The 13,701-nt window shown below is 41.1% G+C and overlaps 1 protein-coding gene across 1 annotated transcript in view; it reads left to right on the top strand.

Annotated features, from left to right (window-relative positions):
• Positions 1-13,434, top strand: part of LOC127657223 (ALK tyrosine kinase receptor) — a 751,733-nt gene extending 738,299 nt beyond the window's left edge. Inside the window, exons 26-29 of the mRNA XM_052145921.1 lie at positions 8,891-8,992; positions 9,178-9,312; positions 11,563-11,653; positions 12,173-13,434. Of these exons, the coding sequence (XP_052001881.1) occupies positions 8,891-8,992; positions 9,178-9,312; positions 11,563-11,653; positions 12,173-13,126 (1,282 nt within the window). The 3' untranslated portion in view covers positions 13,127-13,434. The remainder of the gene's footprint in view (positions 1-8,890; positions 8,993-9,177; positions 9,313-11,562; positions 11,654-12,172) is intronic.
• The last annotated feature ends 267 nt before the right edge of the window (positions 13,435-13,701 follow it).

Here is a 13,701-nt window from a genome sequence, read left to right as displayed (position 1 = left end):
GTAATGCAGTATATACAGTAAACTGTATACAATGTAGAATTTGTTCTGCTTTTGAATTTTTTTTAAGAATTCTGAAAAGACATTCAACTACTCAACTTCTTTTGGGGTTTTTGGTAAAACATTTCTGTGGAGTGGAGGGGGGCGGGGCCGGGTCGGAATATCGCGCGCCCGGGCCCCAATCGGCCTGATGAGGTGCACGAGGGATAAAGCTGGCCGGTGACGATGGTTCGAGAGAGAGAATTACGGGCATGTCCGTCATGTGTGTGTTTATGTTTGTGTGTTTTGGTTTTGAGTTTCATTAAATATTATTTATATTGACAAGCCGGTTCTCGCCTCCTCCTTGCCCATCCTTAACAGTGGTACATTGGTGCCGAAAGCCCGGAAATGAGGAGCCGAGAACCGGCTTTTCAATATAAATTATAGTTTTAATGATAAACTTAAAAGACAACATAAACACACACATGACGCACATGTCCGTAAACGATCTCTCTCTACTGCACGATCCTCTGCAGTCGACCTTTAACCCTCACGGAGGCATAATTAGCCTAATACGGGACTGGGTGTGTAGGATCACGACCCGTCCCCGCCCTCCGCCCTGCCACACATACCTTTTAAAAATTAAATGAGATATGTTTTAAATGAATTTAAATTAAATGTTATAATTCATTATAATAAATTTCTCTCTGGTTTAAGTGTATAATTGGTGGGTGGGGGGAGAGGGTGCCACCGCCCAATGTTTAAACGAAACCTACACCATTGCATTCCGACATAGCCAGTTACATTACATTTTATATAAAGTTTTTAAAACCACTAATCAAAAGATTAGTTATAACTTATTCTGATTATAACTTATCAGAATAATTAGTGAATCTGTATGGTGTTTAGAGACCTGTAGCTTATTACAATTAACTATCTCCATGTCTTCATATGCTATATTTGCATACGCAGTCATTCAATAGAATCGTCATTTGATGATGATCATTAGATGAGATGGCATTAAATGAGACAGCACCACTGTGGTGTAATGAAAGGTGTGGAGATGTGAGGTTGATTGCCTTTCTGATACTGTTGGTACATGTGTCTGAAAATGGCTCACATGCTTTAATTGCTGATGTAGATTTTTCCCCCATTCTCTGGCTGAGCACTGCAGACAGGAACTAAGTTCAGGGCCATGGGGAAAATGCAACTGGGGGTGGGGAGACTTACATTAGAGTTTTTTGTGAATATTTTAGTTACTATTTTGAGTGTTTAATATGCTGGGTTAGAGTTGAGATATTGACTCTTTGAGATGGTCTTAGGGGATTTGGTAAGGTGACAGTGATCAATTTAATAGATAATTAAGTCTCTTACAACACACTTCCGTTGTCACTTCCTGTCTGACATTCTCATTTTTACCAGCTATTTTGGGCCAATCTTATGAAACCTATAAAAAAAAAACATGTTCAGGTTATATTTCTCCCAATAACCAAAAGAAATGCATAAAAAATTAAAATGCCAGGATAAACTTGGCTAAATGTATGTTTCTTGTGATATTAAAAACCATCTGATCTAGAGACATATGGTAAAATTCTTGAAATAAATTTTGCAGACAAATTTAAATTGTTCCTACGCATGGATTTCTTTACAAAACATTTAATTGTATTACTTTAATCCCATACATCCACAGGTGCTATTCCACATTTTTAATGAGTTTACTATTGTTGTAAAATGTTGAAAATTGCATTAATAAATAATAAGTAGTCCATACTAGCTATGTATATTTGATTTAATAAAACAACACTTATTTTAGGACCATTAAGTTGTTTTGCATTGAGACATTATTTCCATGTTAATTATGCCCTAAAAATCACTTTATTGCAAAAATAGATAATGTTGAAAAATATTTATCATGGTAATAAGCCTTTATGCTGATTTTAATTAAAAGATAAAACTGTATTGCAATATTATATATACACTCCCTTTTTTGTAGATATTTCGATATAGATATTTTTGTAAAAATCCAAATAACTTTACAGATCTTATAAAGGGTTTAAACAATGTTTGTCATGCTTGTTCAATTAACCATAAACAATTAATTAACATTCACCTGTGGAATGGTCATTAAGACACTAACAGTTTACAGATGGTAGGCAATTAAGGTCACAGATGTAAAAACTTAGGAAACTAAAGAGACCTTCTGACTCTGAAAAACACCAAAAGAAAGATGCCCAGTTTCCCTGCTCATCTGCATGAATGTGCCTTATGCATGCTGCATGGAGGCATGGGGACTGCAGATGTGGCCAGGGCAATAAATTGCAATGTGAGACGCCTAACACAATGCTACAGGGAGACAGGAAGCACAGCTGACTTTCCTCCCAGTGGCAGACCACATGTAACACCTGCAGAGGATCGGTACATCCGAATATCAGACTTGCGGGACAGGTACAGGATAGCAACAACAACTGCCCGAGTTACACCAGAAATGCACAATTCCTCCATCAGTGCTCAGACTGTCCGCAATAGGATGAAAGAGTTTGACCCCCCCCTTTGTTCAGGGACACATTATTCCATTTCTGTTAGTCACATGTCTGTGAAACTTGTTCAGTTTATGTCTTAGTTGTTGAAACTGTTTATGTACATACAAATATGTATGTATGTTAAGTTTGCTGAAAATAAAAGTAGTTGAAAGTGAGAGGAGGTTTCATTTTTTGCTTGGTTTATATATACACTGTTAAGCCAAACACATAATGACCACTCATGGGTAAAGTGGATAATGTTGACCATCTCCTAACCAGGCACCATGTCAAGGTCTGGGTAGTTAGATGGTAAGCGAACAATCAGTTCTCATTGTCAACGTGTTGAATGCAAGAGAAATGGGCAGGAGTAAAGACCTGAGAGAATGCTCCCGGTCAGCAGTGGTGAGTAGGTACTGACAGTGGTTTCAAGAAGGGACAATCCACAAACCGTTGACAGGGTGTTGGGTGCCCTAGGCTCATTGATGTGCAAGGGCAACAAAGGCTATCCCATCTGGTCCGAACCGATAGAAAGTCTACTGTGGCAGAAAGTTTTATGATGGTTATGGGAGAAATGTGTCACAACACAGTGTATCGCACCCTGCTGCATATGGGGTTGCATAGCCACCGACTGGTCAGATTGCCCATGATGACCCCTGTCCACCATCGAAAGCACCTGCAATGGGCATGAGAACATTGGACCTGGATCTTGGAGTAGTGGAAGAAGGTCGTCTGGTCCGATTAGTACATTTTTGTTTTAAATCACATGGACGGCCGTGTATGTGCGCACCGTTTACCTGGGGAAGTGATGGCCCCAGGATGCACTGTGGGAAGATGACAAGCTGGTGAAGGGAGTGTGATGCTTTGGGCAATATTCTGCTGGGAAACCATGGTTCTGGCCATTCATGTGGACATCAATTTGACACATGCCACCTACCTAAACATCGTTGTAGACCAGGTACATCCCTTTATGGCAATGGTATTCCTCGATGTCAGTGACTTCCTTCAGCAGTATAATGCGCCCTGCCACACTGCACACATTGTTCCAGAATAGTTTGAGGAACATGATGAAGAGTTAAAGGTGTTGCCCTGGCCTCCAAATTTACCTGATCTCAATTCGATTGAGCATCTGTGGGATGTACTGGACCAACAAGTACAACAGGACTGCCTCGGCAGGTGGTCATAATGTTTTGGCTCATAGGTGTGTATATACTATACAGTCAGGTCCATAAATATTGGGACATCGACACAATTCTCATCTTTTTGGCTCTATACACCACCACAATAGATTTTAAATGAAACACAAGATGTGCTTTAACTGCAGACTTTCAGCTTTAATTTGAGGGTATTTACATCCAAATCAGGTGAACGGTGTAGGAATTACAACAGTTTGTATATGTGCCTCCCACTTTTTAAGGGACCAAAAGTAATGGGACAGATTAACAATCATAAATCAAACTTTCACTTTTTAATACTTGGTTGCAAATCCTTTGCAGTCAATTACAGCCTGAAGTCTGGAACGCATAGACATCACCAGACGCTGGGTTTAATCCCTGGCGATGCTCTGCCAGGCCTCTACTGCAACTGTCTTCAGTTCCTGCTTGTTCTTGGGGCATTTTCCCTTCAGTTTTGTCTTCAGCAAGTGAAATGCATGCTCAATCGGATTCAGGTCAGGTGATTGACTTGGCCATTGCATAACATTCCACTTCTTTCCCTTAAAAAACTCTTTGGTTGCTTTACGCAGTATGCTTCGGGTCATTGTCCATCTGTACTGTGAAGCGCCGTCCAATGAGTTCTGAAGCATTTGGCTGAATATGAGCAGATAATATTGCCCGAAACACTTCAGAATTCATCCTGCTGCTTTTGTCAGCAGTCACATCATTAATAAATACAAGAGAACCAGTTCCATTGGCAGCCATACATGCCCACACCATGACACTACCACCACCATGCTTCACTGATGAGGTGGTATGCTTTGGATCATGAGCAGTTCCTTTCCTTCTCCATACTCTTATCTTCCCATCACTCTGGTACAAGTTGATCTTTGTCTCATCTGTCCATAGGATGTTGTTCCAGAACTGTGAAGGCTTTTTTAGATGTTGTTTGGCAAACTCTAATCTGGCCTTCCTGTTTTTGAGGCTCACCAATGGTTTACATCTTGTGGTGAACCCTCTGTATTCACTCTGGTGAAGTCTTCTCTTGATTGTTGACTTTGACACACATACACCTACCTCCTGGAGAGTGTTCTTGATCTGGCCAACTGTTGTGAAGGGTGTTTTCTTCACCAGGGAAAAAATGATTCGGTCATCCACCACAGTTGTTTTTCGTGGTCTTCCGGGTCTTTTGGTGTTGCTGAGCTCACCGGTGTGTTCTTTCTTTTTAAGAATGTTACAAACAGTTGATTTGGCCACACCTAATGTTTTTGCTATCTCTCTCTAATGGGTTTGTTTTGATTTTTCAGCCTAATGATGGCTTGCTTCACTGATAGTGACAGCTCTTTGGATCTCATATTGAGAGTTGACAGCAACAGATTCCAAATGCAAATAGCACACTTGAAATGAACTCTGGATCTTTTATTTGCTCCTTGTAAATGGGATAATGAGGGAATAACACACACCTGGCCATGGAACAACTGAGCAGCCAATTGGCCCATTACTTTTGGTCCCTTAAAAAGTGGGAGGCACATATACAAACTGTTGTAATTCCTACACCGTTCACCTGATTTGGATGTAAATACCCTCAAATTAAAGCTGAAAGTCTGCAGTTAAAGCACATCTTGTTCGTTTCATTTCAAATCCATTGTGGTGGTGTATAGAGCCAAAAAGATTAGAATTGTGTCGATGTCCCAATATTTATGGACCTGAATGTATATATATATATATTATTATTATATAGTATATAGTATATATTATATATTATATATATTATATCAGTATAAACATGGAGGACCAACAGCCTATTAGGCAGGTGGTCATAATGTTTTGGATCGGTGTGTACGGTATATACTGTACATATACACCACACACACACATATACATATATATATATTAGATAGATAGATAGATAGATAGATAGATAGATAGATAGATAGATAGATAGATAGATAGATAGATAGATAGATATTTTTTTTACTTTTGAATTTGGGGTAAAATAAGACCTTGTCATGTCTGAGAGATTCAGCCACAAACACTTCAACAAACTTTCACAAAGATTGTTCTTTTTGAAACTGATATTCGAAGTACAAGTCTCCGTAAGCATTGATGAATAATATATATTGGGTTTTCCAATGCACAAGTTTGATGTAAATGGTGTCTTCACCCTCCCCAACTTTGTCTTCCCTGCTTCATGTTTTTATCCTCCATCTCCTTGGCTGTGGCAGCACACCATCCCACCAGGGACCAGACAGATAGCAGCAAAACAAAGGTTTTCTATGATCTTCTAAATTTCATACTACAAAGGCTTTTTGCCTTGGTCTCCCTTAAGTCCTGGCATGCGATATGCATTCGCACAATTGAGATTGCAAAACATGAGTGTAATGTTGGTATGTGAGGTGTTCTCTAGGGGGCAGGTAGAACAGGCCCGGCTGCCCATGTTCCAGAAGGTCATACTGGTTTATACAGAACGTGAGCCTGATAAGACCATAGGCACCGAGATTTAGTTAAAGGTTCAAATGCTTTTATTTAGAAGATAGTGGGTAGTATACATTTTGCCTCAGTCTCGCATGTTTTGTTATGTTATTAATGCTCAGCATGATACTTCCCCATCCCACAAGAATTGCTTTAGCAGCCTCAGGATAGCTGATGGCAAAAAAGCCAAATCTATTTGTCTCTCTTTCTCACTTTCTTTCTTTCAGTGTTGTCAGCAGAGGGTCAGATATTGAAGCTTGATCTTGATAAGATGAGCTGTCCTTTTGGAAAATGGATTCAGACTCACTATAACTGCACAATGGGAAATGAGAAGGATATCTAGTCAGATAAGTCACCACGGGATGTTTTATAAGTGTAGGCGGCACTAGGTAAAACTAAATTTTGATATATTTTTAAGAAAATGTGAGGTTTTGCCGATGTAAGCCTTTGCTGCCAGATAATGTGTTCTCTGAAGTAGCAGGACTTTACTTTTGGACTTTACATTTCTTAGGGTGTGCTGATTGGTGTGTGCTTACTGACTTAAGTCCTTCCTTTAAGTCCTAGAGCTCTATTTTCTTACCCACTTTTCGTTTGAACACTAATTCTTAGCTCAATTATTGTGCCAGCGCAAAGTGCAATCTGGTATGGGTGGGAGTGTTTGCGCTATCTGTGGGTGCACGCATAATCTGTTGGTGTCTTGTATGTTAATGCAGTTGTGCAGAGTGCAATTTGCTATTTTCCTGAGAAAAATGTAATTGTGCTAAGACAAAGCCCAAAATCCACCAGCAGTTGTTACTAAAGTGCTATTGACTTTTAAAACCACCAGTGAGTTGTGTGTCAGCAGATCAATATGACTGTTAATAATAATAATATTGATTTTGTATAGCACCTTTCCAAAGCTCAAGGACACTGTTCAGAAATTAAACATAAAACAGTAAACAGAGAAACATATAACAAATATACATGACAAAACAATGAACAATGTGAGAGAAGCAAAGCATATTTCAAGTAGGTGAGACACGTGCGAGCAGGACAATAGTCCCAGATAGGCCAATACAGAATATATTCAACACATAGAGTCAATACAGAAACAGAGCAGGGGATGCATTGAATACAGTCAATTTACACTACCAGATTCTCATGAATAGAGAGTTTATATCAGAGTTGCTTGACATAGGCAATAACTGAAGTACCTCAGAATTAAATTGCAATTAACCCATTCCTTAGCTTTTTGTTTTGCGTGCACAATTTCGCCAACCAACTTGCGCCTAGTCTTAGTGTGCACGCTTGCACTAAAAAATCTAAACTTAATAGCCATGCCCACTAACTTTGTGCATATGACGTATCACATAGGGCTGTTTCATATAGGGCTGTGTTTAAGGCATGGCACTCTTAACATAGGTCCCGCAATGTAAGACTGTGGAATTTGTTTGTCCTTTTTGTATCCGGCAGGTTAACATTTAGTCGCATAAAAATACAAGCAAACCTTTGGAGTACAAACGCTTCAGGACGAGTTTTAATTTAAAGATAATTTTTATATTTTGGTTTAGGGGATTATTCAATCCCTAACCCTAACCTAACCCTAACCTACCTAACCCTAACCTAACCCTAACCCCAATTATAACCAACCCCTAAAATCAGAGGGAAATGAAAGGTTGATAAGAATTTTGTTTAAGCCTCTAACCCTAGAATCTGATTAGTTGATACAAACGTTATTCCAAGACAACAAGGATGTTGATCCAACCACGTTAAGCATATGATTGGATCCCCATATCTAGTGGCTATTTGTTTATTCAACGTTCAGCTGCACTGCATAACTACATGCTTGGGCTCGTTTGAATAGTGCTCATTTGAATCATGTTAGTTGATGTACTTTGCTTGTCAAGAGCATCTGCGTGCTATTAGTAAGACATGCAAATGCAAATTAAGCAAGGCTTGAACAAATGAACTAGGTCAGTCGCTTTCCATAAACCATTTAAGTAAACTTGCCTCCTGAATGCCTTTAATTCTAGCCAAGCACACATAATAGGTGATTTGAGCAATGAACTCCCAAATGAATGGTTATAGTTTTATAGTACTTAATTTGACAAAAAGCCAAGCTATATGCAAATCATCCCAGAATAAATTTTGAGGACAGTTAGAATTATTGCTTTTATGGATCAGGTCAAGAATTTGAAGAAAAAGTTGAAGAATCGACAGGAAGTGCTTTTTGGCATAAATCACAAATAGAAAGGCTTTTGTCATCTGCGACTGGGGTTAAAGGAATAGTTGACCCAAAATTAAGCATTGTATCATAATTTAAACACCATTTAATGAGCTTCTTACTTTTATGGGACATTAAAGAAGTTTAACAGAATGTCCTAGCTGCTGTAGTCCATATGGTGAATATAGAAGGAGACTGGGGGCTATCGAGCTATGAAAACAAGACAATATCACCTTAAAAGTATCATGCAATTAGTCCATACAACTCATGCACTATATTCTAAGTCTTCAGAAGTCATTCATTAGCTTTGTGTGAGGAACAGACATTATTCAGTAAAATCTTGATTGACAGCCATTCCCTATCCACTATTACTGTACAAGAACAGCTTGGACATTCTGCCATAAACATCTCCTTTTGTGTTCTATGGAAGACGGTCTCATGAGTCTGGAACAATTGTCTAAACCATACATTTGTTAAGTCACTCCACATCTCTCCATATCTACTGTTGGCATTCATAACAATGTCTGATTCACTGTTCTTTGTGCCTGGGAACATGTGTTTTTCCGCAGAGCCAGTTATTACAGGAAAGGAGGCCGTGCTATGCTGCCAGTCAAATGGATGCCTCCCGAAGCCTTTATGGAGGGAATCTTTACTTCTAAAACTGACACATGGTGAGTGCTGTGAAGTAATGACTCATTTAAAATATTCTCAGTTTCATTTGCTTTACAGTTGCCATATGTTTTGTCAGATGCCATCACAACCCCCCTATTTTTCACACTCTAATTCCATTCTCTGTAATTACTATACTTTCATCTCATTCTATCCTATTCTCTCTCCTTTCAACTTGTTTTACCAGGTCATTTGGAGTTTTGCTGTGGGAGATCTTCTCGCTGGGCTACATGCCGTACCCGAGCCGCAGTAACCAAGAGGTGCTGGAGTTTGTGACTAATGGAGGCCGGATGGACCCACCCAAAAACTGCCCTGGGCCAGTGTGAGTTGTCTCTTGCCTCAACAGAGTACCCATGCAGTGTTCCATATAACATAAATAGATGATTTTAAATGTTGGTTGCATTGTGTTCTTAAATGTCAAGAATGTGTCATTGTCTCTGATGCATTCAGTTTACTTTGAAACTCAAGTTCAGTCCTCAAAAAGGATGGGAAAAATTCTGAATTTAAGATTAGTTGGAATTTAAGTAGGCCACAAAGTTTTTTAACTGGAATTTAAATTGACATGACAGGATGAGGAATTTGCTGAATTGCAGATAAAAGAAAAAGTTGTGTTGACTTTCGACTTTCATTAGTCCAACTCAACAACACAATGATCTGTTCGATTTACCTATTAGGTTTCCATTTTGTAAACCTACTTCATGTTTTTGGCTCTATTTCTGGGTAAATTACAATATCTAGAATCAAAGAATCGTCTCGTGTTACTTAACCCTGTTCCCTGATAAAAGCGGAACAAGATGCTGCGCTGATTCAGTGCTTTGGGAACCAATTTAGGTGTGACCAGCTGTGAATATGTGTGCAACACGTCCATGAAATTTATAGACTCTGCTGGTGACATAATTGGATGCACCTGTAGCAGGGCTATAAATAGAGGTGCATCGTCAGGTATTTTGTCTGAAGAGCAGTCCTGGGGCATCCCAGTGCGGCAATGAAGCACAGCATCTCGTTCCGCTTTTATCAGGGAACAGGGGTTACAGTTAAGTAACCCGAGATGTTCCCTGTCAAAAAGCTACACTTTGATGCTGCACTGATTTAGCGCTTTGGGAAGGAGAATACCCACACCGCCGCACTGTGGATGTCCGGAACCCTTACGGTTGTGTAGTTGTGCTCACAAGAGCGTGAGAGGTCTCATACATGAGCTTGTGATGTTGACTCAAGGACATAAGAGCCCGGAGTGGCCTGAACATCCAAACTATAAAATCTTATGAATGCGTGCGGAGAGGACCAGCCTGCCGCATCACAAACATGCTGCAGAGGGACACCTCTAGCCAAGGCTTTAGAGGAGGTGACCCCTCTGGTAGAGTGAGCCCTGATACCTACTGGAAAAGCTTGACTGCGAGCCTCATAGGCCAGGGCAATAGCGTCCCTCACCTAATGCGACATAGTCTTCTTGGTGGCAGCCGCCACCCTCTTGTGGCCCCCATGGCAAATGAATAGTTGCCCTGACTTACGTCACTGGCTAGTGCGGTGGACATAAGTCTGAAGGGCACGGACTGGACAAAGTCTGTGAAGTCTTTCCTGCTCCAGCATTGTAAATGGTGGGGAGCAGAAAGCTTCGAGAGTAACTGGATGTGCGGTCGAGAAAGGAGTAGTCAGGATGAGGGTGCAAAATTGCTTTAGCCATTCCTGGGGAAAAATCTAAGCAGGCTGCCAAGACAGACAGAGCCTGTAGAACCTCAATTCTTTTTAGAGAAGTAACAAACCATCTTGAGGGCTTGTGTGGTGATGTCGAGTGTCCCGTGTCCTGGACTACGGCAGGAAGCAATGGAACACCCAACACGTTGCTTGAAACCGCTAACTCCCGAAACACCAGAGGCGTTTGGAGCGGTTTTGTGGGGGTATCGGGAGGGTACAGGTGGATGTTTCATGCGACCCATCCCAAGGGGGGGCTACCCCCACAAGGCTGGGCGCAAAACCGTCAGGATTTTTTCTTTTTAGAAGGAGGTCTTGCTTTGGGGGCTGCTGAGGGCGACGAACTGGCCCCCAGTCTTTACGAGTGGGAGCCCGATTCGCCACGCTTTGTTTTTGAGCCTCCCATCTAGAAGGACCGGGGCGGGGCTGGGTTGCCGACAGCCCCTCCCCCTGAGTGCGACGAGGAAGGAATTGCCCGAAGGCTTCCTCGTGGCTTTTTGCCTCCTGGAACCTGGTGATAACTACATTCATAGTGTCACCAAATAAGCCAGAAAGCAAAACCGGGGCATTGAGAAGGAAAACTTTGTCCTTAACTCTGAGTCCCGGACCGTGGTGCCCGCACTCAGGTCCTTCAACAGATCAGCCTGGTATACCTGTAACACTGCCATAGTGTGCAGGGCAGCACCAGCCTGAACATTGTTCAAACCCTTTACAATAAAGATCTGTAAAGTTATTTGGATTTTAACAAAATTATATTACAAAAAGTTATTTCAGTTCCCTGAAAAAGGGACATTTTATTTTGCTGAGTTTAGATATGATAAGCGCATGCTACAGATACCTAGAGAAGGAAAAATTATATTTTATTGTTTTTTGTATGACATAGATACCGGATAATGACACAGAGTTGGCAGCATCAACCAGAAGACAGGCCAAACTTTTCCACTATCCTAGAGAGGATTGACTATTGTCTACAGGTACATCTTAAAACTGCTACATACAATGCAACAGTGGATTTGTTCAGAAATGCACACTACCATTCTACTTGTACTTTTGCAGTATACAGTATTTAAAGTGTGCACGGTATGCACTTTTGCGGTTTGCATGAATTACTAAAATGAACTTCTACATTTTCAGAAATATGCAGTATACAACCAGCGCACTACCAGAGACTAGACCTTACATTTCCAGTGTGACGAATTTTCCTACTGATTAATTATTTGATTGGACTGCCAAAAGTTTAAATATATTCAGAGATGATAACTAGATAGAAACAACTGAATTAAACATGCAACATAGTGAAACAATTTTGCAAACTGAATACTCACAAACTTTTCTAGTATTTTTTTATGTTTTTATATTTTTATTTATTTCTAATTTATTTTTATTTAATCATATTTTAAGATTTATATAAAAAAAATTGAATTGTTTTTTACCATTTTTTATTTTATTAATTTTTTAACAATTTTGATTGTGTAAATGTGTGATCTTCACAGGATCCAGATGTGGTGAATGTGCCTTTGCCTGTTGAGTATGGCCCCATCCCTGAGGAAGAGGAGCGGGTACCCATGCGTCCCGAAGACCCCTCTGCCCCCTCCTTGCTTGTAACCTCTCAGGGCACAGAGGATGTATCATCTGCCTCTGCTGCTCACCCTGAGCAGGCAAAGAGAGATGGGGAGGCCCTGCTTACATCCAGCCACTCCTCTGAAAACAAACCCCAACCTGCGCCCCCCTCTCAGCCTCACCCTCATCACCAGCCACACCCACCAGTAGCCACTGCCCCCATACCTAATGCCAAACCCTCTTCCACTCCCCTGACTATCCAAGAAGGTGGCCACGTGAACCTGGGCTTCATGCAAGCCCACCCCTCGGAGAAGGAAAGCTGCAATGGGAAGCCCACCAACCTGTTGAACCCCACCTATGGCTCGTGGTTTCTACAGCAGCAACAGAAGAGGCAGCAGGCCCAGACGCAGAGGCAGGTGAGTGGCCCACGTATCCCAGGTGAAGGGCAAGAGCAAGCAGGTCGGGTTGTGACAGTAGCGGAAGCTCTTGGCCTGCAACAACAGCACAAACAGCAACAGTACCAACAACAGCTCCAGAGCCAACAACAGCAGCAACAACAAGGTTTCTGTCACCCATTTTTGCCACCTCCTCCCCCACCAGCCCCAGCCCCTCTCCTCCTGGATTCAGCCACTCTAGCTCCAGTTCCTCTATACAGACTACGTCGCTTCCCATGTGGGAACATCGGTTATGGCTACCAGGAGCAAGGCCTGCCTATGGAGTCAATGTCTGGCCCCCAGCCTCCCCCACCTCATACTGGCCAGCAGAGGCTCATATCTATGGCTCAGGCAAGTGGCCCTGAAGATAGCCACCCACTATTGGTCACCATGGGTACAGTGCAGGACTCCAGACTCCCTAAAATGGAAGGGCACAATGCCACTGTGCTGTAACAATAGATGCTGTCTTTCTCAGTGCCCACTTTGGGAAACACTGTGTTCTCCATCTGCGTCCACCTCTACCAAGCCCCTTGTGCTTTTTATTGTGCTTTCAAAGCACCATGTAAATGGAACTGATCGGAACACTTCAACACTGGAAAATTACCCTAAATGTTACAGTCACTGAACCAAGATTGTTTGTCATTTGAATACTGTTGTGTTTGGTAAATCCACATTTGAAAGCTTGATAGACAACAGATAAAGCTCTTACAAGGAGTAATCCAATGGAAAAGACTAGATTATATTGGTGATATTTTTCCAAAATGGGGGATAAAAAATAAAAACGGGTTTGTTGATGTCTGCTTGCCTGCTTGTTTATTTATTCATTTGTTAATTTATCATTTGGAGGTCATGTAAATTATTAATGGGTGTGCTTCTGAAAGCAAACTGCCCCCATTCATTATGTATCATTTTGTTCACTCTTGGACTTGGTTGGCTTTTAAACTGCCACAGTTTTCATCTAACATCAATTATTGTGAATAAAAGGAATCTCTAATGGCTTGTGTGTGAGATATAAATGATTGTTTTAG

The sequence above is a fragment of the Xyrauchen texanus genome, chromosome 16 (assembly GCF_025860055.1).
Source record: "Xyrauchen texanus isolate HMW12.3.18 chromosome 16, RBS_HiC_50CHRs, whole genome shotgun sequence".
NCBI lineage: Eukaryota > Metazoa > Chordata > Actinopteri > Cypriniformes > Catostomidae > Xyrauchen > Xyrauchen texanus.
This window is presented reverse-complemented; position numbering and strand designations above follow the sequence as displayed.